Source organism: Ovis aries, chromosome X (assembly GCF_016772045.2).
Source record: "Ovis aries strain OAR_USU_Benz2616 breed Rambouillet chromosome X, ARS-UI_Ramb_v3.0, whole genome shotgun sequence".
NCBI classification, from domain to species: domain Eukaryota; kingdom Metazoa; phylum Chordata; class Mammalia; order Artiodactyla; family Bovidae; genus Ovis; species Ovis aries.
The window spans coordinates 26440343-26465221 of NC_056080.1; the positions used below are offsets into that span (position 1 = coordinate 26440343).

Consider the following 24879-nt stretch of genomic DNA (forward strand, 5'->3'; position numbering starts at 1 on the left):
CTGAGCGACTAACACACACACGCACATCTGCTTTAGGCACTTCCACTAAAAGTTTTTTTGTTTGTTTGTTTGTTTGTTTTTTTTCCAGATTGACTTGTGAGTAGAGTCTGGTTTGACACAGGATCTATAGGTTACTGAAAGATAACCCTAAAGTTAGGGAAGAGATTTTAGAGAGTGGATGAGGTTAGTAAGAAAGGAGAATTTAACCTTGGATTTATTTGAGACTGACCACTGAATCCTTACACTGAAGAGTGAGCTTAACTAAGTGGCCAAGAACCAAAGCTTCTTTCCTAAGTGGCAAGATGAGGAAGGACCAAGGAAATCACTGTGTAGCAACCACCTGTAGGAACTGCATTACCCCAAACTCAGATTTTTAGGAATATTTAGTATGTTTCTATTGCCAACAGATTGCCATAAGTTAAGGAACTTACAACAACACACATTTATCTCACATTTCTATAGATGAGAAATATGGGTTGGCTGTGCTGTTGTCACTGTTCAGGGTTATGCAAGCCCAAATCAAGCTGTCAGAGTATGGGTTCTCACTGGGAGGTGCTGAGAAGAATCACATTCCACACTGACTCAGGTTGCTCTCAGAATCCAGTTCTAAGAAGAATTCACTTATTTGTAGTTATAAGAACGAGGCTGTCTCCTTGCAGACTATCAGTTGGAGATGCCATAGTTCCTCTAGGCCTTTCTTCAGTCCTTGCAAATGGGCCCCTGCTTCTGAAACAGCACATTGAATCTGTCTCTTGTGGCTCATGTAGTTGAGTTGGGCCCACCCAGATAATTCAATATAACCTCCCATTTTTAAGGTTCATTCCATAATTTTTATTACACACACTAGCTACCTTTGGCTGTGTAACATGACATATTCACAAATCTCAGGGTAAGGTTATGGGCATTATGTGGAACAACTATTGAGTCTAACACAGAGGTAGAAAATGTCTTCTTGGTGGAGATGCCAGCTTTAATAAGAAAAAAAAAAATGACCATCATACTTCTACCTCTTGTCCGTAGCTGCCCCAGAGGGAAACTCTGATTTTCTAGTGTGTCAAAGACCCCTGTACACGATCCAAGCATGTTCAACAGGTGGTGAATAGCAGGGACTCAAGTATTATTTTTTTCATGCAGCAGAAGGAAGAAGAAAAATAGTGTATTGAGATTACAGAGATTACTGAAAAGGTCAGTGCAGAAAGGTGCTAAGAATGAAGAAGGGTGCACCTCCCTGCTGAGATTTACAAGATCCTTTTGAAAGCAGCTGTGAACCTATATTTGAGAACATCAGTCACATACTGGCACTAGAAAAAGTTATTGAATTGCAAGGGAACTTGATCTCAGAAAATCCTCCAGGAATGACGAGGGCTACAGTCATAACAAATTTTAATAGTGGCTCTCTTTTGAGCAGCTACTGTATAACAGTTAATGGGAACATCTGCAAGTGCTCATTCACTTTGTGTCCTGCTCTCCATCCTTGGTTCATATGAAGACTACATGCTCAATCACTTATAGTTAAGAATGGTCATGTGACTATCCTTGACACACATGAGTGGAAACATACTTGTCACCTCCAGACCCAGGTATTTGAGAACCAGGAGGCCAACTCCAGGACTTGGTGGCTCAGACGGTAAAGAATCTGCCTGCAATGCAGGAGACCTGGGTCCGATCCCTGGGTTGGGAAGATCCCCTGGAGAAGGGCATGGCAACCCACTCCAGTATTCTTGCTTGGAGAATTCCATGGACAGAGGAGAGGAGCCTGGCAGGCTACAGTCCATGGGGTCACAAAGAGTCAGACATGACTGAGCAATTAATACACACACACACACACACACACACACACACACACACACAGGACAACTCCATGCTTCTTACTTCATTCAGCCACAAATGTGGAGAGCCTGTGTTGAGATGTGGTAGCTCATGATGGAAGTAGCCCGGATCCCTGAATTACCTGACAACATAGACCCTCTCCTCCACTGCCAGTACCCAGCAGATTTTATGTGCACAAGAAATAAAAATTTTATGTTAAGCCATTCAGAAATCACTTATCATATCTCATAAAAACTTTATCTGAGTAATACACACCTACTATTTCTGTTATGTTTATTTAAGTATCTTAACTACAAAGGAAATAGGACATATATTCTTGCTTCCAAAACATTCTAACAATAGGAAGAAATCACAATTACTCTTCCTTACCACATTCCTCAAAGATTCATCCCTGGCCAGAGGTAATTGCAATAAAAATTCTGCGTAGTATTTTAACATTTATTCCAGGCCAGTCTTACATACCTGTGCTAGAAATACACACTGTGGGTTTTAAAAATACATATGTAACACTATCGTAGATAGTATTATCATAAATATCTCACTATGGTTCTGACTTGTCCTTGTCACTGAATAAAATGAAGGTGGGATCTTTCTGTGAGAGTATATATAGATCACGTTACTCTTTACCTACTCCCTGGAATTACAAAGTATGCATGTGTCATGATTAATCTAATCATCTTCTTCCTGATATACGCACAAGTTGTCTCTCATTTGCTGTTTTGATTAATAGAACTGATATCCACATAATTGGACATCAATTCTTGGGTAAATGTGCATGATTTGCCATATGAAAGATGTACAAAAGTACAATAAGATCAAAGTGCTTCCTTCGAGTGTGATGATAGTAAATTTTTATGAATATTGCTGATATTCTGTTCCAATAATGCTATACCAAATTATCTTCTCACATATTTATGTATGTGAATAAATTAAGCACTCAATGGAATTTTATTTCATCAAGCTTTTAAACTTGGGGCAAACTTTTGATTGAAAATACATCATCTCACATTACTGTAATTTGTATATTTTTCTAAATAGTTTTTTTCTAAATAGGTTGAGCAGAAATTATTTTTTTTTCCTTCACACACCCATATAAAGCAAGATTTCTTCAGTGATATCTTAAGTACCAGGATTCCCCTAGGTGCATGCTTTACAAACTCTGATATACCAAGTAAATGTTCCCTTTACTTTGAGAAGCAAGGATTTATCAGAATGACCATGTACCAGGAAATGAGCCTGGACAGAAAAAAACATCACTAAATTAGTGAAGGACATCAGGAGGATGCTGGGACAGGTGATGGTGGGATCAGAGGAGTAATTTCCAGAGTCTGAGAGAGATCAAGTATTGAAACAAGTCCAGAGAGCCTAGGGCAGCTGAAAGTTAGAGAGCTGTATACAGTCAGGGAGCTGTCATCAAAAGGTAGAAAACATATAAGAAGGAGAGAAGGTAGAGAATCTGGTGGAAGGTACTGGACAGTTTACATGGAAAGGCTAGGGAATCTCTCCATCATCATTGTCACCTTGAAGTTGTAGAGTGTTCTGAGTGGGTAGATCTACTGGATTAAAGGACCAGTTGTTTAGTTGCTCAGTCACGTCTGCCTCTTTGTGACCCCATGGACTGCTGCACACCAGGCTTCCCTGCCCTTCACCATCTCCCAGAGCTTGCTCAAATTCATGTCCTTTGAGTTAGTGATGCCATCCAACCATCTCATCCTCTGTTGTCCCCTTCTCCTCCTGCCTTCAATCTTTCCCAGCATCAGGGTCTTTTCAATTCAGTCAGTTCTTCCCATTAGGTGGCCAAAGTATTGGATCTTCAGCTTCAGCATCAGTCCTTCCAATGAATATTCAGGACTGATTTCCTTTAGAATTGAGTGGTTGGATCTCCTTACAGTCCAAGGGACTCTCAAGAGTCTCCTTCAACACCACAGTTCAAAACCATCAATTCTTTGACACTCAGTTTTCTTTATGGTCCAACTCTCACATCCATACATGACCACTGGAAAAACCATAGTTTGACTAGACTGACCTTTGTCAGCAAAGTAATGTCTCTGTTTTTTAATATACTGTCTAGGTTGGTTATAACTTTTCTTCCAAGGAGCAAGCATCTTTTAATTTCATGGCTGCACTCACCATCTGCCGTGATTTTGGAGCCCAAGAAAATAAAGTCTGTCATGGTTTCCATTATTTCCCCTTCTATTTGCCATGAAGTGATGGGACTGGACACCAAGATCTTTGGTTTTTTGAATGTTGAGTTTTAAGCCAGCTTTTTCACTCTCCTCTTTAACTTTAATCAAGAGGCTCTTTAGTTTCTCTTTTCTTTCTGCCATAACGGTGGTGTCATCTGCATGCCTGAGGTTATTGATATTTCTCCTGGTAATCTTGATTCCAGCTTGTGCTTCATTCAGCCTGGCATTTCACATGATGTACTCTGCATATAAGTTAAATAAGCAGGGTGACAATATACAGCCTTGAGGTACTCCTTTCCCAATTTGGAACCTGTCCATTTTTCCATGTCCAGTTTTAACTGTTGCTTCTTGACCTGCATACAAGTTTCTCAGCAGGCAGGCATGCCTGATACCTCACCCTCCCTTAGAATGCCCCTACCCACTATTAAGCAGAGTATAGCTAGCTCTCCTGTATCACTCACCAAGTGATGTTATTGACAGAATGTGGGAAAGTACATCTCTTCACTATCCTGGTGGTTCTGTGCAGTCTTGCCAGTGTCCCAGGCTGAGAGCTGTCTTGATGCCTGACACAGACAGCTATTTCTCCCCTGTGTACGTGGCCCTCCTGCTGCTGAGGCTGAGGCTGTGCAGTGGATGGGATTTGCTGGTGATCCAGATCAGTTAAAATAGGGCAAGTATTACCAATGCATAGTGAAAAAGGGTATGCAGCTACAAGGAAGGGGGAAAATGGAGAAGGAATTCCTTAAAGATAATTACCTCAGTGACTGGGAATTAAGACTGAGTGTAGACATGCCTTGAAAAACAACTCTGGTGTTATTTCCAGCTCAATCTGCCTCCACGGTTCCTGATTTCTTTGCACACCGGAGGGCAGAAGCACTCTGGCTGTGTTTGGTGGTCTGTGTAGCTACCAGCTACTGACTGGAGTGGGGGGCTGGTCCACAGTGCAAACATTTAGAAGACAGATGGATAACCATTGTAGTTGATGTAGTTTCTTGTTAAATGCACTGGGGATGACAAATATATGTGGAGTCCAAAGCTATATCTCTCTCATGGTAATAATCCCAATCTAACAGAATTAAAATAATAATAAAAAGATTCTAAGCCAGCCATTCCTGAAATCATCACATGATCTGCAGTAAATATAGTAAAATCAAACTTTGCAGTGAGAACAGTGACCAGCCTGTCAGTTTCAGGCTGGCAGATGGAGGAATCTCAGGTTTTAACAAAGTTAAAGGTGAGGGCTCTGAATGAGGTCAAAGGGACCAGCCATTTCAGAACAGGAGGTGCCACCATACAGAGGCCCATCTCTGTTGTCCGATTTGGGGATCTCCAGAAAGGGTGACTGGAAATGGCTTCCCTTGCATTCTGTCTCTGGTGTTTAAGGGATGTGAACATTTTGATCTGAAGTGGGCAGCATCAGGTCAGCAAAGGGAAGAGTTCCCGCATCTGCTTGGAGTTTAGGAAAGGCCTCTGATAGAGTCTGAGGGGACCCCACATCCCAGAAGAGAGTGGACCCTAGAGCCTCACCCCTGCTTTCTTTCCTGTCAACTTCTGTGCAGGGATTTCCTAAAGTAGTCCCTTCTGAGTTTCCTCTTTGGAGACTCAGAAGGTTGAGGGAATTGCACCTGGGCAGCTCAGGGAAAGGGAGAGCAGGTCCCAGGCACCAACATAAGTAAAGATGATAATTTTGTTTGATTTCTGGGGGGACCCCAGAACATGTGGGCAGCACAGTGGTCTGCTCCTGCTGTCAGCTCTGGAAGGCTCCAGTATGGCTATGAGGCTCAGAAGTCCCTTCATTTCACCCTTTGAAATCTAAAGAGCCATGTGTGGGTAGTCTTGGTTTAAGGCTAAGTAACAACGAAGATTATGGCATCTGGTCCTATCACTTCATGGGAAATAGATGGGAAAACAGTGGAAACAGTGTCAGACTTATTTCGGGGGGCTCCAAAATCACTGCAGATGGTGACTGCAGCCATGAAATTAAAAGACACTTACTCCTTGGAAGAAAAGTTATGACCAACCTAGATAGTATATTCAAAAGCAGAGACATTACTTTGCCAACTAAGGTCAGTCTAGTCAAGGCTATGGTTTTCCAGTGGTCATGTATGGATGTGAAAGTTGGACTGTGAAGAAGGCTGAGCACTGAAGAATCGATGCTTTTGAACTGTGGTGTTGGAGAAGACTCTTGAGAGTCCCTTGGCCTGCAAGGAGATCCAACCAGTCCATTCTGAAGGAGATCAGCCCTGGGATTTCTTTGGAAGGAATGATGCTAAAGCTGAAACTCCGGTACTTTGGCCACCTCATGCGAAGAGTTGACTCATTGGAAAAGACTCTGATGCTGGGAGGGATTGGGGGCAGGAGGAGAAGGGGACGACAGAGGATAAGATGGCTGAATGGCATCACCGACTCGGTGGACGTGAGTGTGAGTGAACTCCGGGAGTTGGTGATGCACAGGGAGGCCTGGCGTGCTGCGATTCTTGGGGTCGCAAAGAGTCGGACACGACTGAGTGACTGAACTGAACTGAACTGAACCAGAGGAAGGATACACAGTATCAGACAGTAGTTAAAAAAAAAAAAAAAAAAAGATGAAGAAGCCGCTATGGATCCACCTCATAGAACTTCCCTCCTCCTACCCCTTCCCCCCATCAGTCCTGGGAGACCCCAGGCAAATCTGGCCGGAAGTGGTACACTCCTATATCTTCCCTGGGGGTTTCAGCAAAATGAAGACATTGATCTGAGGGGAGCAGTCTCTTGAACGCTGAAGGAGGCACCCTGGGCTCTGCCTGGAATTACAGCAAAGATCCTGAGTTAGATGTGAGGGTATCACCCATCACAGACTGGAGAGGCTCCTGGAGAGCCCCATTCCTGCCATCGGCCCTGAAAGGATTCAAGCAGGAATCATCTAATGTAGCAACCTCCAAGAACCTTAAAATTCCCTCTGAGGGGACTGAGGTGGGTGAGGGCGGTGGGACCAGGGTATCTACTCAAACCAGCAGAGGGACGGGAAAGTAAAGGCGAGGACCCTGGGCAAGGTCTGAGGGAACCACCAGTCCGGAACTTAGGGGACCTCACAGAGCCCGGCCCCTTCTGTCGGTGGCTGGTGGGAGCCCAGGTGGGGCAACGATTTGACCCAGGACCACTTCCGCCCCTGTTGTCTGAGGGGCCTATTCGTTAAGAGTCCAGGGAGACGATCCAGGCTCTGCCAGGGATTACGGTAAAGCCGTTGGGAGTGAGGGGACCGATCAGTCTAAGTTAAATGTGTTTTCAAAGAGTTCTGCCCTGTTCTCGGCCCACCCTGGGAGAACACGGGACAGGAATCATCTAGCAGAGGGACCTCTGAATAGCTTTGAAATTTCCCAAGGGGGCAGTGGGGGACGAAGGCACTGAGCAGGGTTTTGGCTTTGGTTCAGAAACAACAGCCGGACCAGTCCCAGGCCCTAACTAAGGAGGTGGGGTGGGGGGTGGGGAGTGGGGGGAAGTGGGCGGGCGGGGAGGTGGGGGGAAGGGAAGGTGGGGATGGAGGAGGTGGGCGGGGAGGTGGGAGGGTCAGGGGGTAATGGCGCCAAAACTGAGCGAGGTCTGAGCGAACTACCCGCCAGACCACAGTAGGCGTCCTACTTTAGGCCTGAGAGGCTGCGGCTTCCGGTTATGAGGTGCCGGGGGGCGTGTTTCCGGTGTCCGGGGGAAGTGAATGCGTAAGAAAGGAAGGAAGGCAGCCGCAAGGCAGGAAAGGGAGGGGCTTCCGGACCCTCCGGCATTTTACAGTGCAGGTGCCGGGTGAGGTCTCCGGAACACCTGCCCCACGACGAAGCGGGCCTCACCAAGCCCCTCTACTGCGGTCAGCCTGGGGCCACCTCGGGTAAGGAGGGTGAGGCCGAGGCATACCCTCACGTGCTCCTCGGGCGGTCTCTACAAGGCAGAGCCTGGTCTAAGATGGCAGCCATGTGGACCTTTCAAGGGAGGCAATCCAAACTGTTCCAACAGTCTCTGTGAGGGCCCCGAGTTAGGACTGAAGGAACCACCTGCCTCTGAACAGTGGGGGTCACGGAGAATCCTATCCAGGCCATTATCCCCGACGGTACCTGGGGCAGGAAAGGGAGGAACTTCCAGGCCCTTCGGCATTTTACAGTGCAGGTGCCGGGTGAGGTCTCCGGAACACGTGCCCCGCGACGAAGGAGGCCTCACCAAGCCCCTCCACTGCTGTCAGCCCAGGGCCACCTCGGGTAAGGAGGGTGAGGCCGAGGCATACCCTCACGTGCTCCTCGGGCGGTCTCTACAAGGCAGAGCCTGGTCTAAGATGGCAGCCATGTGGTCCTTTCAAGGGAGGCAATCCAAGCTTTTCCAACAGTCTCTGTGAGGGCCCCGAGTTAGGACTGAAGGAACCACCTGCCTCTGAACAGTGGGGGTCACAGAGAATCCTATCCAGGCCATTATCCCCGACGGTACCTGGGGCAGGAAAGGGAGGAACTTCCAGGCCCTTCGGCATTTTACAGTGCAGGTGCCGGGTGAGGTCTCCGGAACACGTGCCCCGCGATGAAGGGGGCCTCACCAAACCCCTCCACTGCTGTCAGCCCAGGGCCACCTCGGGTAAGGAGGGTGAGGCCGAGGCATACCCTCACGTGCTCCTCGGGCGGTCTCTACAAGGCAGAGCCTGGTCTAAGATGGCAGCCATGTGGTCCTTTCAAGGGAGGCAATCCAAGCTTTTCCAACGGTCTCTGTGAGGGCCCCGAGTAAGGACTGAACGAACTACCTGCCTCTGAACAGTGGGGGTCACAGAGAATCCTATCCAGGCCATTATCCCCGATGGTACCTGGGATAGATGGGTTAGACTGGGGCATCCCTAACCTCCTCCTCAGGCCTTTCAGGGATTTGAGGGTTTGCCTCTGAGAGTATTGGTCTCATGTCAGCAGACGGAGGAGTCTCAGGCCCTGCCAGAATCCAAAGTGAGGGCACTGAGCTGTGACTGAGACCCCTAATCACCCAAAGATGGAGAGGGTCCCACAAAGCTCTGCAGGCGCTTTCTTCCTTGTGCATCCCCAGGCAAGTGTAGTCTGATGAAGTTCTGCTCATTTCCACTTCTGGGGTCTCAGAGTGGTAAGGACTTTGAAATAAGGGGACAACATCACACCAGTAGAGCACAGGAACACCAGGTCTTGTGAAAAGTGAAGTGATGACCTTCTGTTCCCTAACTCAGAACAGAGCCACTGTTCTAAGCCATAGTGAGCCCCAGGCAGATCTGGGAAGTAGTAGCTAAAGCACACCCTGGTTATTTCCACAGAGTCCTCAGGGCAGAGGCAAATCAGAGAATAAGGGCTCGTAGGACATTGCCCTCAAGGAAACCTGTAGACCCAGCCTTCAGTAGAGGCCTAGGCGGTATTTATCTACCTGTTGACATGGCCCAACAATCTCATCTTCTTTCCTTTAGGTCACTCAGTCACCTGCCCACTTGCCTGCTGCCTTTGTTGGAAGTCATCATGCCTCGGGGTCAGAAGAGTAAGCTTCGTGCCCGTGAGAGACGCCACCAGGCCCAAGTTGAGCCCCAGAATCCGGTAGGTGCTCAGGCCATTGTGGGAGTGGGAGAAGAGTTCCCTTCCTCTTTCTCCTCTTGCAAAGCTATTTCCTAAAGCTCACTTATTGCTTGGTCATATTGCAATCCACAGGGTCTTCAGAGAGCCACAAATACTGAGTCCATCCAAAGAGGCCATATAGATGAGAAGGTGGTTATAATGGTGTATTACCTGCTGTATAAGTATAACTTGAAAGAGCCTATTAGGAAGGCGGAAATGCTGAGAGAAGTAATCCAGATGTATAGGAGTCACTACCTTGAGATACTCCAGAGAGCTGCTGAGCACATGGAGATGATCTTTGGCCTTGACCTAAAGGAAGTGGATCCCTACCGGCACATCTACATCCTTGTCAACAAAATGGAAGTAAGCTGCGATGCAAGGCTGATAAATCGGATCGAGATTCCCAAGACGGGCCTGCTGATGGCTATTCTGGGTGTAATCTTCATGCAGGGCAATTGTGCTAGTGAGGAGCGAGTCTGGCAAACCCTGAATGTGATGGGGTTATTTAACGGGAGGAAGCACTTCATTTTTGGGGAGCCTAAGAAGCTCATTACCAAAGATTTAGTGCAGCAGAAGTACCTAGAGTACCGCCAGGTGGCCAATAGTGATCCTCCGTGCTATGAGTTCCTGTGGGGCTTAAGAGCCCACGCCGAAACCACCAAGATGAAAGTGCTAGAGTTTATGGCTAAGATCCATAATATGGTCCCCACTGCCTTCCCGTCCTTGTATGAGGAGGCTTTGAGAGATGAGGAAGAGAGAGCCCAAGCTAGAGCTTCAGCCAAGGCTCGTACTGCAGCCCTGGCCAAGGCCCGCTCCAGTGCCATAGCCAGCAGTTCCTCCCACTCCAAAAGAGTCTGAGGCAGATTCCTTACTTTGTTGTTAAAAAGAAGTTCACGTTCTAAGTAGTAGAAGGTTGGGGCGGGGCTGCAGACAATACTGTGCATAACATACTTGTGTTTTTGTGTTCTATGCAATATCTTGGAAAATTTTAAAAATATTGTTCCTTTTAATAGAAGATTTAAGTAGCTTTGTAATCCAGATTTCTGAGTGATATTGTTCAAACACTGATGCTATGGGTGAGATCTAAGAGTAAGAGTTTTATTATTTTGTATAACTGGAAAAGTTCCACCTTACTTAGTAATTTGGAATAAGATAACATGGCAATGGATGAGGCATTACTTTGGAAATGTGAAAAACTCAGCGTTGTAATAGTTGTGGTCAAGAAATGGATAAATTAAAGATAAAAATTCTTGGTTTCATTTATTAGTTTTAGTCTGTTGTTTTATAAGATTTTATATATATATATATATATACACACACACACAGAGAAATAAATCTGGATATATTTAGCTTATTCAAGAATGTAGGAGAAATAATATTGTCATAAATTAGACTTATTTTTCAGTGGCCCATTTTTTTCTCCAACAATAATTAGACATCTAATCTTTGCAAAGCTACCTGTTAGTATGGGGAATACTAAGGTGAACAAGAACCATTCCTTCTTATAGAATTTTAAAGTGTTGAGCAGCTCTGATGTAAGGAATATTGTAAGATATCCCCTACAACTAAAAGGACAAGTCAAAAGATGGTGTGAGAACTTGGGGTATTTAATCATGAGTAGTCTAAATACCCTGTGGCAAAGGGGTTTGAGACCATGGGAAATTGCAAGTCCTTCAGTGGGAGGTAATTTTAATTAAGCTGGGTGGTAGGTCACGTGAGTTCAAGTGGTAGGCAGAGACTAAAATCTCAGATGCTCTGTCTCAGATTAAGAGACTAAAGCCTGGAATAGAAAGCTGCTTTTAGCACTTACTTCAAGATCATGTACAAAGCAGAGCAATCTTCACCTGGGGCAGGAATGGAAGAGGTCCTGTGCTCTTTTTCCAGTGTAGGAGAACACAGTCCACAAAATAGGTGATTTGTGTTTATTATAACAAGGGAGTGTCTGAGAAATAAGGGTGTTCCTTATATGAGGTGGGGCTTCCCTGTTGACTCAGATGGTAAAGAATCCGCCTGCAATGCAGGAGACTGGGGTTTGATCCCTGGGTGAGGAAGATTCCCTGGAGAAGGGCATGGCTACCTGCTCCAGTATCCTTGCTTGGAGAATCCCATGGGCAGAGGAGCCTGGTGGGCTATAGTCCCTGGGGTCACAAAGAGTCAGATATGACTTAGTGACTGAGCAGGGATGCATAGTGGGTTTAGTGGTTTTATATGAGGTGGGATGCTCTGAAGCCACTGTGCTGGCAGTCGTTGCCCTGGGCTGGGAGAGACACAGTCCATCCAATAAATGGACATTTTAATTAGGTTCTCTGGAATGTAATTTGGTAAACTCTTAAGAACTAGATTTGTGAGGGAGGTAAAATAATTGCAAACACAAGCATCTGGGATGGAAGGGAAGATATAAGGGAGGGATGGAAATAAACTCTGACACAAATTCCAGGAGTTTTGAGTTGCATCAAACTGGGTAGAATCACCCACACCAGAAATAAATATCCTAAAAAAAAATATATATAGCAAGTAACTTAGTTTAACATGCTAGACAACATATTGGCTGATTTCTTGTGCCATATCCTAGAGAGCTGCAAATTCTATGCTATTTCCTGGATTTAAGGAAAAAAACAGGGGAGGTCTGTAGGTTTTAGGGGGAAAATAATTATAATAATAACTAAAACTTAGCAATATCCAATCAATGCATGCCAGATACTATGGCAGTGTCTTATATATATTCCTATTTACGTGAATATATGTGAACCAAGAGCAAGAAGACTACTTATCAAATCCATTTCACAGATGAAGAATCTGAGGCTCACAGAATTCTGCTATTTTCTTCAGTTCACCTGGCATGTAAGTGACAGAACTGGGACTAGCACCCTGATCTGAATTCCTCTACAGCCTACACTGTTCCACCACTCACAACTTGAGGCCAACTTTCTATGTTTTAATTCATGTCTCCTCATTACTGTATGATATCTCCTGGGAAATACAAAAAGAAGGCATCTGCAGCCAGTGGACTAAACCCAGGTTTATTAACAAGGTGAAAATGAGAACTAAACACTGAGTGGGGACTCTCTATGGCCTATATTTGCCTAAGGTTCTCCTGCCCCTATCCACAGGGTTCTTTTAGAGCTGACTCTACCCAGCGCTGGTACATGGTACCAGATCCAGCCCTTTCCAAATGACATGGCGCTTCCCCTGAGTTTTCCTCAGTGTACCCATATGTCCATATCTGGATCCTGACCTACTGTCTAGCTCTCCCCTGCTTCCTTTTGTAAGGCTGTACTCTGCTCCCAGTAGAACAGAAAGCCCAGAATCACCCACCTTTCCCCTGATTTAGAGCATTCCAACTCCCTGCAGACATCCCCTATCTGTCCCATCCTCAGCATGGAATCTCTCCGAAAGCAGCAGCCCCAAGCACTATTGTTAAGCGTGGAGGTGAAGTTTAGAAGTCTGCTCATCTGCTCTGGGTGCTTCCACCGTACTCAAAAGTTTTTTCTCTTAATTGGCTTACTAGTAGATTAGGCACAGAATCTACTGGTTCTTCCAGAGACAGTGAAGGACAAAAGCCTGGTGCACTGCAGTCCATGGGGTTACAAAGAGTTAGACACAACTTAGACTAAACAACAAAAATAAGGTTTTAGAAGGCAGATGAGGTTAGAAAAAAAAAAAACAATTTAATCAACTGACTCATTTGAGACTGGCCACTGAATCTGCACACTGATGAGTAAGTTTAACTAAGTGACCAAGAACCAAAGCCTCCTTTATAAGTGGTGGATGAAGGACCAAGGAAGTCACTGTGTCACAACAATCTGCAGAGACTGGATTCTAACAGACCCTGTAGCCCTTCCAGGAGGTTATGCTAGTATTCCACAAATCGCCACAGATTTAGCAGTCAACAACAAGACACATTTATGATCTCACATGTCTGTGAGTGAGAAATCCAAGTTGCTTCTGCTGGTTTCTCTGTTCTGGGTTTCACAAGGCCGAAGTTAAGCTTTCAGCTGCCAGACCTCTCCTTAAGTGTTCTGGGAAGAATTTCCTTCCAAAACTATTCAAGTTTTGGCAGAATCTAGTTCTTTGTGATAATAATACCAAGGCCCTATTTCCTTGCTGACTGTTAGCTGGGCCTGCCATAGTTTCTCCAGGCCTCTTCCCCAGTCCTCACATGTGGGCCCATATATTTTGAGTCAGCAGTTAAACTGAATCCTTCTCATGCTTGGCATTTCTCTAACTTTCCTGTCTGCTGCATCTCTCTTCTGCAGCAAGCCAGAGAAAGTTCTCTGCTTGTTAGGTGTCATGTTATTAGATTTGGTCTGCCCAGGTAATCCAGTATCTTTATTTGAAAGTTGGTTGCATAACCTTACCAAATCTGCAAAGTGCCTTTGGCCATGTAACATAACATATTCACAGGTTTCAGGGATAAGGGTATGGGCATCTTCATGGAGCAATTATTCAGTCTACCGAAAATGTCTCCCCGGGAGACATGCCACCTTTCAGAAGAAAACAGAAAAAAAAAAAAAAAAAAACCATCATTTTCCTGACTTTCATCTGTATCTGCCTCAGAGGAAAACCCTGGTTTTCCACTGTGCCTAAAGACACCTGTACAAGCGTTCAGGCATGTTCATCAAGTGATGGGCAGCAGAGGCTCACTAGTTGTGATTTTTGACCATGTACCAAAGGAAGAAGAAAAGTCTCGGATTGAGACTACTCTAAAGGTAAGTGCAGAACGGTACTATTTAGTGACCAAAGATGACCCTTCCCTGCTAAGATTTACAGTGTCATTTAGAAAATTTGGAGAAGGGGATGACAGAGGATGAGATGGTTGGATGGCATCATCGACTCGATGGACATGAGTTTGCATAAACTCCGGGAAGTAGTGATGGACAGGGAAGCCTGGAGTGCTGCAGTCCATGGGGTCATAAAGAGTCAGACATGACTGAGAGACTGAACTGAACTGAACTGTATCTGAAAACACCTGTCACATAGTGGGCACTAGAAAAAGTTGGAGTGTTTCAAGGTAATTTTTGCTTTCTCAGAAACTTCTCCAAGAATGAAGAGGGCTTTTATATACACATTGTAAGTGTACTTTACTGATAATCTCCTACTCTGTTTGTGGAGAGACTACACGTGCTCATCACATTTGTCTTGCTCTGCTCCCTGGACACATAGGGACACTGAATTGTCCAGTCCACTTGTGTTAGAAAGGATTTTGTGATTACCCTTGCCACTGAAATATGAACAGAAAGATGTTTGTTCTTTTCAGATCAAGGCATTTGACAGTGTGCTACCTCGATGCTTTCTGTTCAATTCAGCAGCAAATGTGCAAAGTCTGTGTTGAGATATGGATCCTCATGGTGGAAGCAGCCTAGATCCTTGGGTTACCTGACAGCAGAGACACTGGCTAACTCAAGGCAAGCTTTATGTATAAGACAGAGAAACTTTTGTAGTGTCATTCAGGTTTCAGGCTACTTCCTACATTCCTGCTAGCAGATACCACATGAATAACATACACTACTATTTGTGTTGCCCGTCTTATTTAAATATACTGATTACAATAGAAATAGTGCATATGTTCTTGATGTTAAAAATTTTTGAAAAATATGGATAAATCCGAATCTCATTCCTTATTTCAATCTCTAAAATTCAGTCTTATGCAGAAGTAACCCTAATTTTTAAATGTTGTATTTACATTAAAATATATTCTGGGCTTTTTTCTTACATAATATAAAGTAGGAATATTCAATGTGAGGTTTTAACATGCATGGATAATAATGTATGTATTATTTTGCTACTTGTCCTTGTCACTTAATGAGATGAGTGCAGGATCTTTCCATGAAAGCAGGTATAGATCTATCTCACTCTTCTACTTCCAAAAATTCTAAAGTGTGTATGTGCCACAATTAACCATTCTCCTTCTGATGGGCACATATGTTGTTTTCCATTTATTGCTATAACTAATAGAACTGATACCAACATCATTAAACATGTTATTGGGCAAATGTGGCTATTTTCTTATAGGAAAGACATAGAAATAAACATTGGATTGAAGCAGAAATACTGTGTTGATTGTAAGTTTTTATGAATATCACTGCTATTCTGTTTAAATAATATGTACCAATTTATACTCTCACATTTTAATGTATGTGAGTATCATAAACTCAGGCATTTTATTCAATCAATTTTAAACATAGATCAATCTTTTATGTGAATATATATATATATATATATCCTCAATGTTATTTTGTATTTCCATTTTCTAATTATTTTATTGAAAACTATCACTCATTAATAAATTCCTCATCCATACAAAGCAGGATTCTTGCAAAGTATATTGAGTACAAAGTATACCTCTGGGTGCGTGTTTTTAAATTCTCTGTCAGTAAGATTCTTTCCAATTACTTTAAGAAGCAAGGATTTGGTTAGAATGACTAGATCCCTGAGAAGAGTCTAGACAGGATATCTTCAACTAGTAATGACAAGGAGGCATGGTAGGTAAAGAAATTTCCAGAGTCCATGAGGAGGGCGACATACTAAAACAAGTCCTGATAGCCCAGGGCAGGCTGGCAGTCAGAGTTCTAAATTTGGACTTCAGCACATAGTGGTAAAGGGAACAAAAGGAGAGAATATGTGGAACCTTGGAGGGTCGTGGACAACTTCTGCGAAAAGGCTTGGAAAATCTATGAATCATTATCAGCTTGAAGTTGCAGAGCAATCTGAGTGGGTAGATCTACTGGTTGAAATGACCAGAGATATGCCTGATACCTCTCCCTACCTTAGAATCCTCCTTGCTCACTGTCAGGCAGAGTACAGCTAGCTCCCGTGTCATTCAGTGATAACATTAATGAATATTGAGAGATACTTAGAGACCTACCCCTTATCACTCCTCTGGTGGTCCTGTGCATCCTGGCCAGTGTACCAGAACTGATAGCTGTCTTCATGCCTGAGGACAAAAGCCATTTTCTCTGTGTACAGAGCACTTCCAGCACTGAATCTAGAGCTAGAACATTAAAAAATAATCTAGATGCTATCCCCACCTTGGGCTTCCCTGGTGGTCAGACAGTAAAAAAGCTGCCTGCAATGTAGGAGACTCAAGTTCGATCGCTGGGTTGGGAACATCCCCTGGAGAAGGGAATGGCTACCCACTCCAGTATTCTTACTTGGAGAATTCCATTGAGAGAGAAACCTGGCAGGCTGCAGTCCATGGAGGGTCACAAAGAGTCGGACACATTTCAGTGACTAACACTTACCTACTTACTTATCCCTACTTTAGACTGCTTCCCTGAGTTCCTGAGTTCTTTGCAGCCATAAGGCAGATATCTGGTGGTCTGTTGCCACCAGATACTCTCTGGGGTAGACATATGGCCCTTGGTGTGTAAACATTTTCCAGATTGGGTAGAGAGAATCACTGCAAAAAATGCAGAATGAGACTTTGGGATTGACATGTCTGTGCATGCTCAGTCGTGTTTGATTCTTTGAGACCCTATGGACAGTAGCCCACCAGGCTCCTCTGTCCATGGGATTTTGCAGGCAAAAATACTAGAGTAAGTAGCCATTTCCTTCTCCAGGGGGTCTTCTTAACCCAGGTATCGAACCTGCATCTCCAGCATTGGCAGACAGATTCCCAGGTGGCTCAGTGGTAAAGAACTGGCCTGCCAGTACAGGAGTAGGAAGAGACACAAGTTTGATCCCTGGGTCGGGAAGATCCCCTAGAGTAGGAAATGGCAACTTACTCCAGTATTCTTGCCTGGAAAATTCCATGAACAGAGGAGCCTGGTGGACTACAGTCCATGGGGTTGTGAAGAGTCGAAGACAACTGAGCACATGGACAGGGGCATGCACACACACACACCTGGGAAGCCCACTGAACCTATTGATGCTTTATTAGTAGCAAAAGTCCATACCATTCAGTTTTCCTTCATTTTTCCCCCTAATGTCCTTTTTCTGGCCCAATATCCCATCAACAATAGTACATTGCATTTAGACATCACTTCTCCTAGGCTCCTCTAGATGTGACAGTTTATCATATTTTCCTTATTTTTGATGACCTTGACAGTTTGGAGGAGTATTTGTCAAGTATTTTTAAGAAGGTCCTACTTTTGGTATGTCTTTGATATTTTTCTCATGATTAGACTGGCATTATGGGTCCTGATGAGGAAGGCCTCAGGAATAAACTGTCATTTTCATCATATCAAGGGTACATTATCAACATGACTTAACAACTGATGATCTCACCTTGTTCACCTACCTAAGGTAGTGTTTGTCAAATTTCTCTACTGTATAATTATTGTTTCACTCTCCTTTCCATACAGTACTCTTTGAAAAGAAATGACTATGTTCAGCCGACACTTAAGGGGTGGGGAGTTATGCCCCTCTCCTTGAGAGTGGAATAGCCATATAAATTGTTTGGTATTATTCTCTACATAAGATGTTTCTATTCTCTCTGATTTATTTATTCAGTCACTTATTTATGGTGATATAAACTCATGGATATTTATTTTATATTTTGGGTTATAATCCAATATTAGGTTTGTTTTCCTGCTCATGTTGTTCCATTGCTATTAGTCTTTTTGCTTCTAAGCCCTCTCAGAAGATACAGCTTAGAAAATGTCTGCAATACTAGCCCATTTATGCACATATAGCTATAATTATTTATATATCTGTCCATCTGTATCTATATTATAATTAATAAACTAATATTAATATAATATTATTAACTAAAGTCAATAGTTTACATTAGGATTCACTCTCTGTATTGTATAGGCCTTAAAGATTTTGACAGATACCAATGATATGTATCCAACATTACAGTATCATACAGAAGAGTTTCACTATCCTAACATCCCTCATTCTTTGCTTTTTCCTATCAGAGTCTTGATATACAAATGGGTTTCTTGGAGACAGCATACAATTGAGTCTTTTTTATCTGAACCGACAATTTCTGCCTTTTAACTGGTGTATTTAGAGTATTCACATTTAAAGTGATTATTGATATACTTTTACTAAAACCTACTATTTGTGTAACTGTTTTCTATTCGTTGCATTTGCTATTTTCTATATCCTTTGTGTGTGTGTGTGTGTGTGTGTGTGTGTGTGTTTTCTCTGGTATTAACTGAGCATTTTATGTGATTTTATTTTAAATAGAATAGTATTCAAAGTTATTTAAATTCCTTATCTGGAAATTTCAAATTCTGTAAAGTAAAAACCTAACAAATGTTAACTGGATCAACAGTTACCACTAAACTATTGTGTTTACCTTCTAACTATTGATGATTGTTGATTATGAGTGTCAGGTATATTGGGTCCATTTTACTCTTCTCTCTGTGACTATATACCATTAATAATTTCTCTGGCAAAAATGTTCATTCTAGATATCATATCTTTATACCACATTTTCTTTCTCCAGTAATCTGTTGATGAGAAATTACTAAACTCATTTTAACAGGTGTGCTGACCTTGATACAGAGACCAGATAATGACATCCCAAGGGAAAAAAAATTCACTTGAGCTAATCTCAGTTACATAGAGGCATCGACTACAGTAAATAAATTCATGGCATATCTAATATAGAAGTGAATAGAGAGGCTGAGTTCAAGAAATGCAAAGCTATTATAACATTACAAAAAACTGTCAACTGGAATTTCTTGACATTAACAGATTAGAGGATAAAATGCATTGGATCATGTCCAGGGGTGTAGAAAAAGCTTTGAAAAATACTTAACACCACAGTAAAAAAAAAAAAAAAAACCTTTAGTAAAATAACATTTGAAGAGAATTTTCATTTCCTAAAATCTACAGCAAACTTAGATAAATGTGAAATGTTAGAAGCATCAAAGTCAGAACAAAGACACAGATGTTATGGTACTATTTCTACTGCTTAAAAATGGCCTGGAATATATAACTAGAGGAATAAGAATATCAAAATAAATAAGAGGAAGGAATATTGAAAAAAATGAAGTCACTCAGTTGTGTCTATTCTTTGCAACCCCACAGTATTTAGCTTGCCAGGCTCCTCCATCCATGGGGTTTTCCAGGTAAGAATACTGAAGTGGGTTGCCATTTACTTCTCCACTGGATCTTCCTGACCCATGGATCGAACCCAGGTGTCCCACATTGCAGGCAGACTCTTTACCATCTGAGCCACCAGGAAATCCCCCAAAACAGAGTTCGTTCTGTGGACCATATGGGGAGCTAACTGGCCACTCAGTGTTGAAAAGACAGAGATAATAAACGGCAACAATATGAGCCTTTAATTAGAAAATCCAAAGGAACCAGTGCACAAAATACTCAAGTGAGTAAGAGACTCCAAAAGCTGTTGTATATAAGATTACTATACCAAAATCAGGAGCCTGGCCACACAAAATCAATAGCTAATTAGAATAAGTAAATAGAAAATTTAACAGCAGCATTATCCATAACAGCAGCAATATCCAAAACTTAACCTAAAAAGAAATTTAACAAAAATGTACACAGTCTTTTTGGAGGCAACTATAAAAATGTACTGATAGAGAAAGAAATCCCAAATAAATAAAGAAGAACACTAGGTTTATTCATAGGGGAAAGAATAGTGTAAATATGCCAATTCCCCTTAAACTACAGATTTACTACTTGCAGTGAACTGAATTGTGACCCACCCCCATCCCTACCCCTAATTCACATGCTGAAGCCCTAACCCACCCTTGTGATTGTATTTGAAAACAGGGTCTTTAAGGAGATTATTAAAGTTAAATGAGGTCATAACAATGGGGCAATAATCCAATTAGGCTGCTGTTCTTAAAGGAAGAGGAAGTGATACTAGATATCACTCTTCCTCTGTGTATTTACAGAGAAGAGTCCCTGTGTTCAGTTCCAGTTCAGTTCAGTCACTCAGTCGTGTCCGACTCTTGCGACCCCATGGACCTCCCTATCCATCACCAACTTCTGGAGTTTACACAAACTCATGTCCATTGAGTCGGTGATGCCATCCAACCTGTGAGAACAGCAAAAAGTCAAGAGGAGAGCTCTTAACAGAAACTGAGTCTGCCAGCACCTCTTACTGGAATTACTAGCCTCCAGAACTGTGAGAAAATAAATTTATGTTGTTAAGACACTCAGTCAGTGGTATTTTGTTACAGCAGCCTATGCATGTTAATACACTGCCTCATATGTAGCTGCCAAGATGGCAAGCAGACTTGGGCTGCTGTTTCCTAAACTCAATCCTGGAGAAACTATAAAAACCAGAATGAAAAGAACAATACCAGCAACAAAACAACATAAATGAGAACCCCCTGGGAGAGACTAAGTCTGTGTTGAACTAGAACCTGAGTGTGGGCTGGCGGGGGCATGCCCTGAAGTTGAGACAGGTCTGTAGCCTGCAAGAGAGGCAGACAACAGGATTGGTTGGAGGAAAGATTTTAAGGTTCAGCCTGTGGTTTCTTTCACTGTGACTTGGGACCATGGATTTCTACTGCTTCACTGAAGGAACCTGAGGCATCTCCTCAGAGCCCACCTGACTGGATGGCAACCAAAGTTTGGTATTGTTTTTAACAGTGTGAGTCCAGAGGCTGCGCAGTAACCACCTGAAACCTCTTTAGAGGATGAGGACTGATATTTTTTTGTTGTTACTATTATGATCAAATATAAAGAATGGAAAGAATGAATCACACTTAACAAGGATAGGTATTCTTTCATGAAAAAAATGCATACACACACCCACTTGTTAGCGATGTAAATATATTTCTTAGTATGAATGAAAGTCAAAAAATAAAGTGGCCACACTGGACTGTGCAATGTTAGTAATACAAAAGATCTGAGTCTCACAAAATTCTGTAACTTAGCCTTTTCTCCTTAGAAAGTAGAACTTTTAAAGTAGAAGTTTCCCCAAAGTCTACGTATGGCTGGAGAACAAATGGCTATGGGCCAATGTGCTTTTTCTCTTACAGCCTGCCGTTCGTCCTGGGAACCTGCCTTGCACTGCAACTTTCCTGTCTGGTAGCTAGCCTGAAAGTGAAAGTGAAAGTGAAGTCGCTCAGTCCGACTCTTTGCGCCCCCATGGACTGTAGCCTACCAGGCTCCTCTGTCCGTGGGATTCTCCAGGCAAGAATACTGGAGTGGGTTGCCATTTTCTTCTCCAGGAGATCTTCCCAACCTAGGGATCAAACCCGGGTCGCCCGCATTGCGGGCAGACGCCTTACCATCTGAACCACCTGGGTATCTAGTTTAGGACTTGTTTATTTTCTGTAAAGTTTGCAGTAGGGAAACAGCTCAGAGTTTTCAGAGAGTATTACCCAGGAAGTCTTTGAAGAAGAAGCTAAGAGAACACCCTACTCCCTGTCTCCACCTTGAGGAATGACACAACAATCTCCCCCCACATATAGAGGGACCCGCACACAGCCTCGTCCCTGCTTTCACTCCTGGGAAGCCCAGGGCAGAGCTGTCAGCAGGAGGTATGGGCTGACTTCCACCTCCAGGGTCTTAGGTCTCTGGAGGGGAGAGGCGAGGCTTAGAATTGTGGGAATACGCTTCCCTAGAACAGAGGTGACATCACAGAACTCCGCTCTGATCTGCCGCGCGCTAAGAGGCCCATGGCATAGCCGTTAGGCCCAACAGCCCCTCAATTCTACGCTGAGGTCTCAGGAAACGAAGCCTTTGATCTGAGGCTAATGGTCTCAGATCAAAAGCGGAAAACATCCCAGCCTTTATTTGGAGTTAAGGAGAGCAGCCTGAGCAAGGGTACGCTAAACCGGGCACACACACTCACTGTCCCTGCGGTCTCCCCTGGGAGGCCCCGGGTCGGGCTGTCAAACTACGGGAGGGACGGGTCTCGGTCTGGTGGAGGGGAGGGGCGGGGCGGGGGTGCTGTGTGTGTGTGTTGGGGGGCGGGGCGAGGAGACATGAGTGACAACTGAAGACCCTAATAGTCCAAGACGAAGGGGGTCCCATCAAACCCTGCTCCTGTTGCCAGTTCTGGCAGGCCCCAGCAGGGGTCGCCAACTAAGACTTTCCTACATTTCCTCCTCAGGGACGGGAGGGTCTCAGGGACGGAAGGGCATTTTTGAAAGCAGTTTAGCTTCAGAGCAGCAGAGGGGAGGATGGCCGGGCCCTGCAACAGTTGACAGGATGATTCTAAATGTGAACTGAGAAGATTTTAGACCGTACCTCACAGAGCCTAGACCTGCCAGCCTGCCACACTGACTTATCTTTAGGAGTCTCAGGGGGCAAGCTGATCAGGGAGCCTTGTGGGTTCTAGAGCAGTAACCTCACACAAACCTGCAAAGGTGATCTTGGTTAAAGCCAGGGAGGAATCTCCCTGTTGAAGGCGCTCACAGCATCTCCTCCCTCCTCCAGGTGCCCTCATTGTCTGTCTTCCTGCCCACACTCCTGCCTGCTGTCCCTGATCTGTGTCATCATGCCTCGGGGGCAAAAGAGTAAGCTCCGTGCCCGTGAGAAACGCCAACAGGCCCGGAGTGAGGCTCAGCATCTCCAAGATGCCCAGGCCTCTGCAGTAGAGGAAGAAGAGTTCCCCTTTTTCCCTACCCCTCTGCTTGGTGGTAATGTCCAGAGCTCCCCTGCTTCTGGGTCAGATAGAAAATCCCAGGGGTCTGGGAGAGCCCCTTCCACTACTTCTGCAGGTGCTTCATGCACCAGATCTAATGATGGTGCTAAGAGCCAAGATGAAAAACCAAGCACCTCCCAGGCATTACCCAGCACTGAGTTTTCCTGTAGAACGCCTCTAGACGAGAAGGCAATTCTGTTGGTGCAATTTCTGCTGCACAAGTATAATCTGAGAGAGTCCATTACCAAAGAAGATATGATTAAGCATGTCATCAAAAAGTACAAGAAGCACTTCACTGTGATCCTCAAGAAAGCTTCTGAGCTGATGGTGCTGGCCTTTGGCATTGAGGTGAAGGAAGTTAACCCCACCACTCATTGCTATGCCCTTGTCAGCAAATTTCAGTGCACCAGTGATGGCAGACTGCGGGGTGAGGAGATCATGCCCAAGACCGGCCTCCTTATGACCATCCTCTGTGTGATCTTCATGAAGGGCAACTGTGCCACCGAGGAGGATGTCTGGGAGGTGCTCAATGTGATGGGGATATATGCTGGAAGGAAGCACTTCATCCATGGGGAACCCAAGAAGCTCATCACCAAAGATCTGGTGCAGGAAAGGTATCTGGAATACCGCCAGGTGCCCAACAGTGATCCTCCACGCTATGAGTTCCTGTGGGGCCCGAGAGCCCATGCTGAAACCAGCAAAATGAAAGTTCTTGAATTCTTGGCCAACATTCATGATACGGTCCCCAGTGCCTTCCCATCCTGGTATGAAGAGGCTTTGAGGGATGAAGAAGAGAGAGCCCGAGCCAGATTTGCAACCATGCTTCGCACCAGTGCCCTGGCCAGTGTGCATTCTGGGGCCAGTGGCCAAGGCAGCTTCCCTCACCTGTAGTGAAATCTGAAGCATTGTCCTTAAGTAGTGTGGGCACTTAAAGGGATCACACTGCATAGCATATTTGAATAACTTACAGGTTTATGTTTTGTTGTTGAAAGTTTTTAAATGTTGCTTAAAAAATGTTTCAAATGTTGTTTTAAAAAAAAACTTTAGTTCAGAATCTAAATGTATGAATGATATTGCTTACATACTTAATGTTGTTTATGAAATTTAAGAGTAATAGTTTTGCTATTTTGTTAAACAAATTAAACAAACAACCTTCCATCTTTTTTAGTGATCTGGAATAAGAAAAGATAGCATTGGAATAGGCATTTCCTTAGAAATGTAAAAGAAATTGAGGTAAAATAGTTGGGATCAAAAAAAAAAAAAGAAACAAGTAAAAGATGGTGAATTCTTGTTTTCCCTTATTCCTTATATTTTCTTGTTCTGTAAAATAAAAGTTATATACCTGAACTTGCTTTGTTTATTCAGTAATGTAAGAGAAATAAAATCATACTAAATTGTTCACTGTTTTTTCCCTTTAAACATTAATTGAGCAGTTGCTCTTTGGAAGGCTTCATGTTAGTATGTATGGAGGGAGGGGGTTAAGAAAAAGAAGGCTGAGCCTTTTCCCATTTGATTAGAGTCTAGCAGCCACTATCATATAAGAAAGACCGTGAGGTGGGATGCCTCTAAGACAAAAAAAAAAAAAAAAAGTGAAAAGAAGGTTTGAGGGGAGGGCCAGATGAGAGCACTCAAGGGTAAATGTCCTGAGACAATACAACCTGGAGCCTTGGAAAAACCTCAAGTTCTTCAATGGGAGGTGATTTTAAGTGGAGGTGGGCCAGAGGGGGTGTGTGAGGGTGGTGAGCAAAGACCAGACCCTTGGGTCATGTGT

The 24879-nt window shown here is 43.8% G+C and overlaps 2 protein-coding genes across 2 annotated transcripts; both read left to right on the forward strand.

Moving 5' to 3' along the window:
• The first annotated feature begins 9490 nt into the window (after window positions 1–9490).
• On the forward strand, window positions 9491–10613 carry LOC101111863 (melanoma-associated antigen B10-like). The gene is given in 1 exon segment (XM_027963409.2): window positions 9491–10613. A coding segment is annotated over 1 exon segment (951 nt). The 3' UTR covers window positions 10442–10613.
• A 12348-nt stretch (window positions 10614–22961) lies between these two features.
• On the forward strand, window positions 22962–23999 carry LOC114111502 (melanoma-associated antigen B10-like). Its single transcript, XM_027963273.1, has 2 exons — window positions 22962–23071; window positions 23162–23999. Exons 1-2 carry the CDS (start codon window positions 22962–22964, stop codon window positions 23997–23999), a joined length of 948 nt encoding a protein of 315 aa, XP_027819074.1.
• Window positions 24000–24879: the final 880 nt, after the last annotated feature.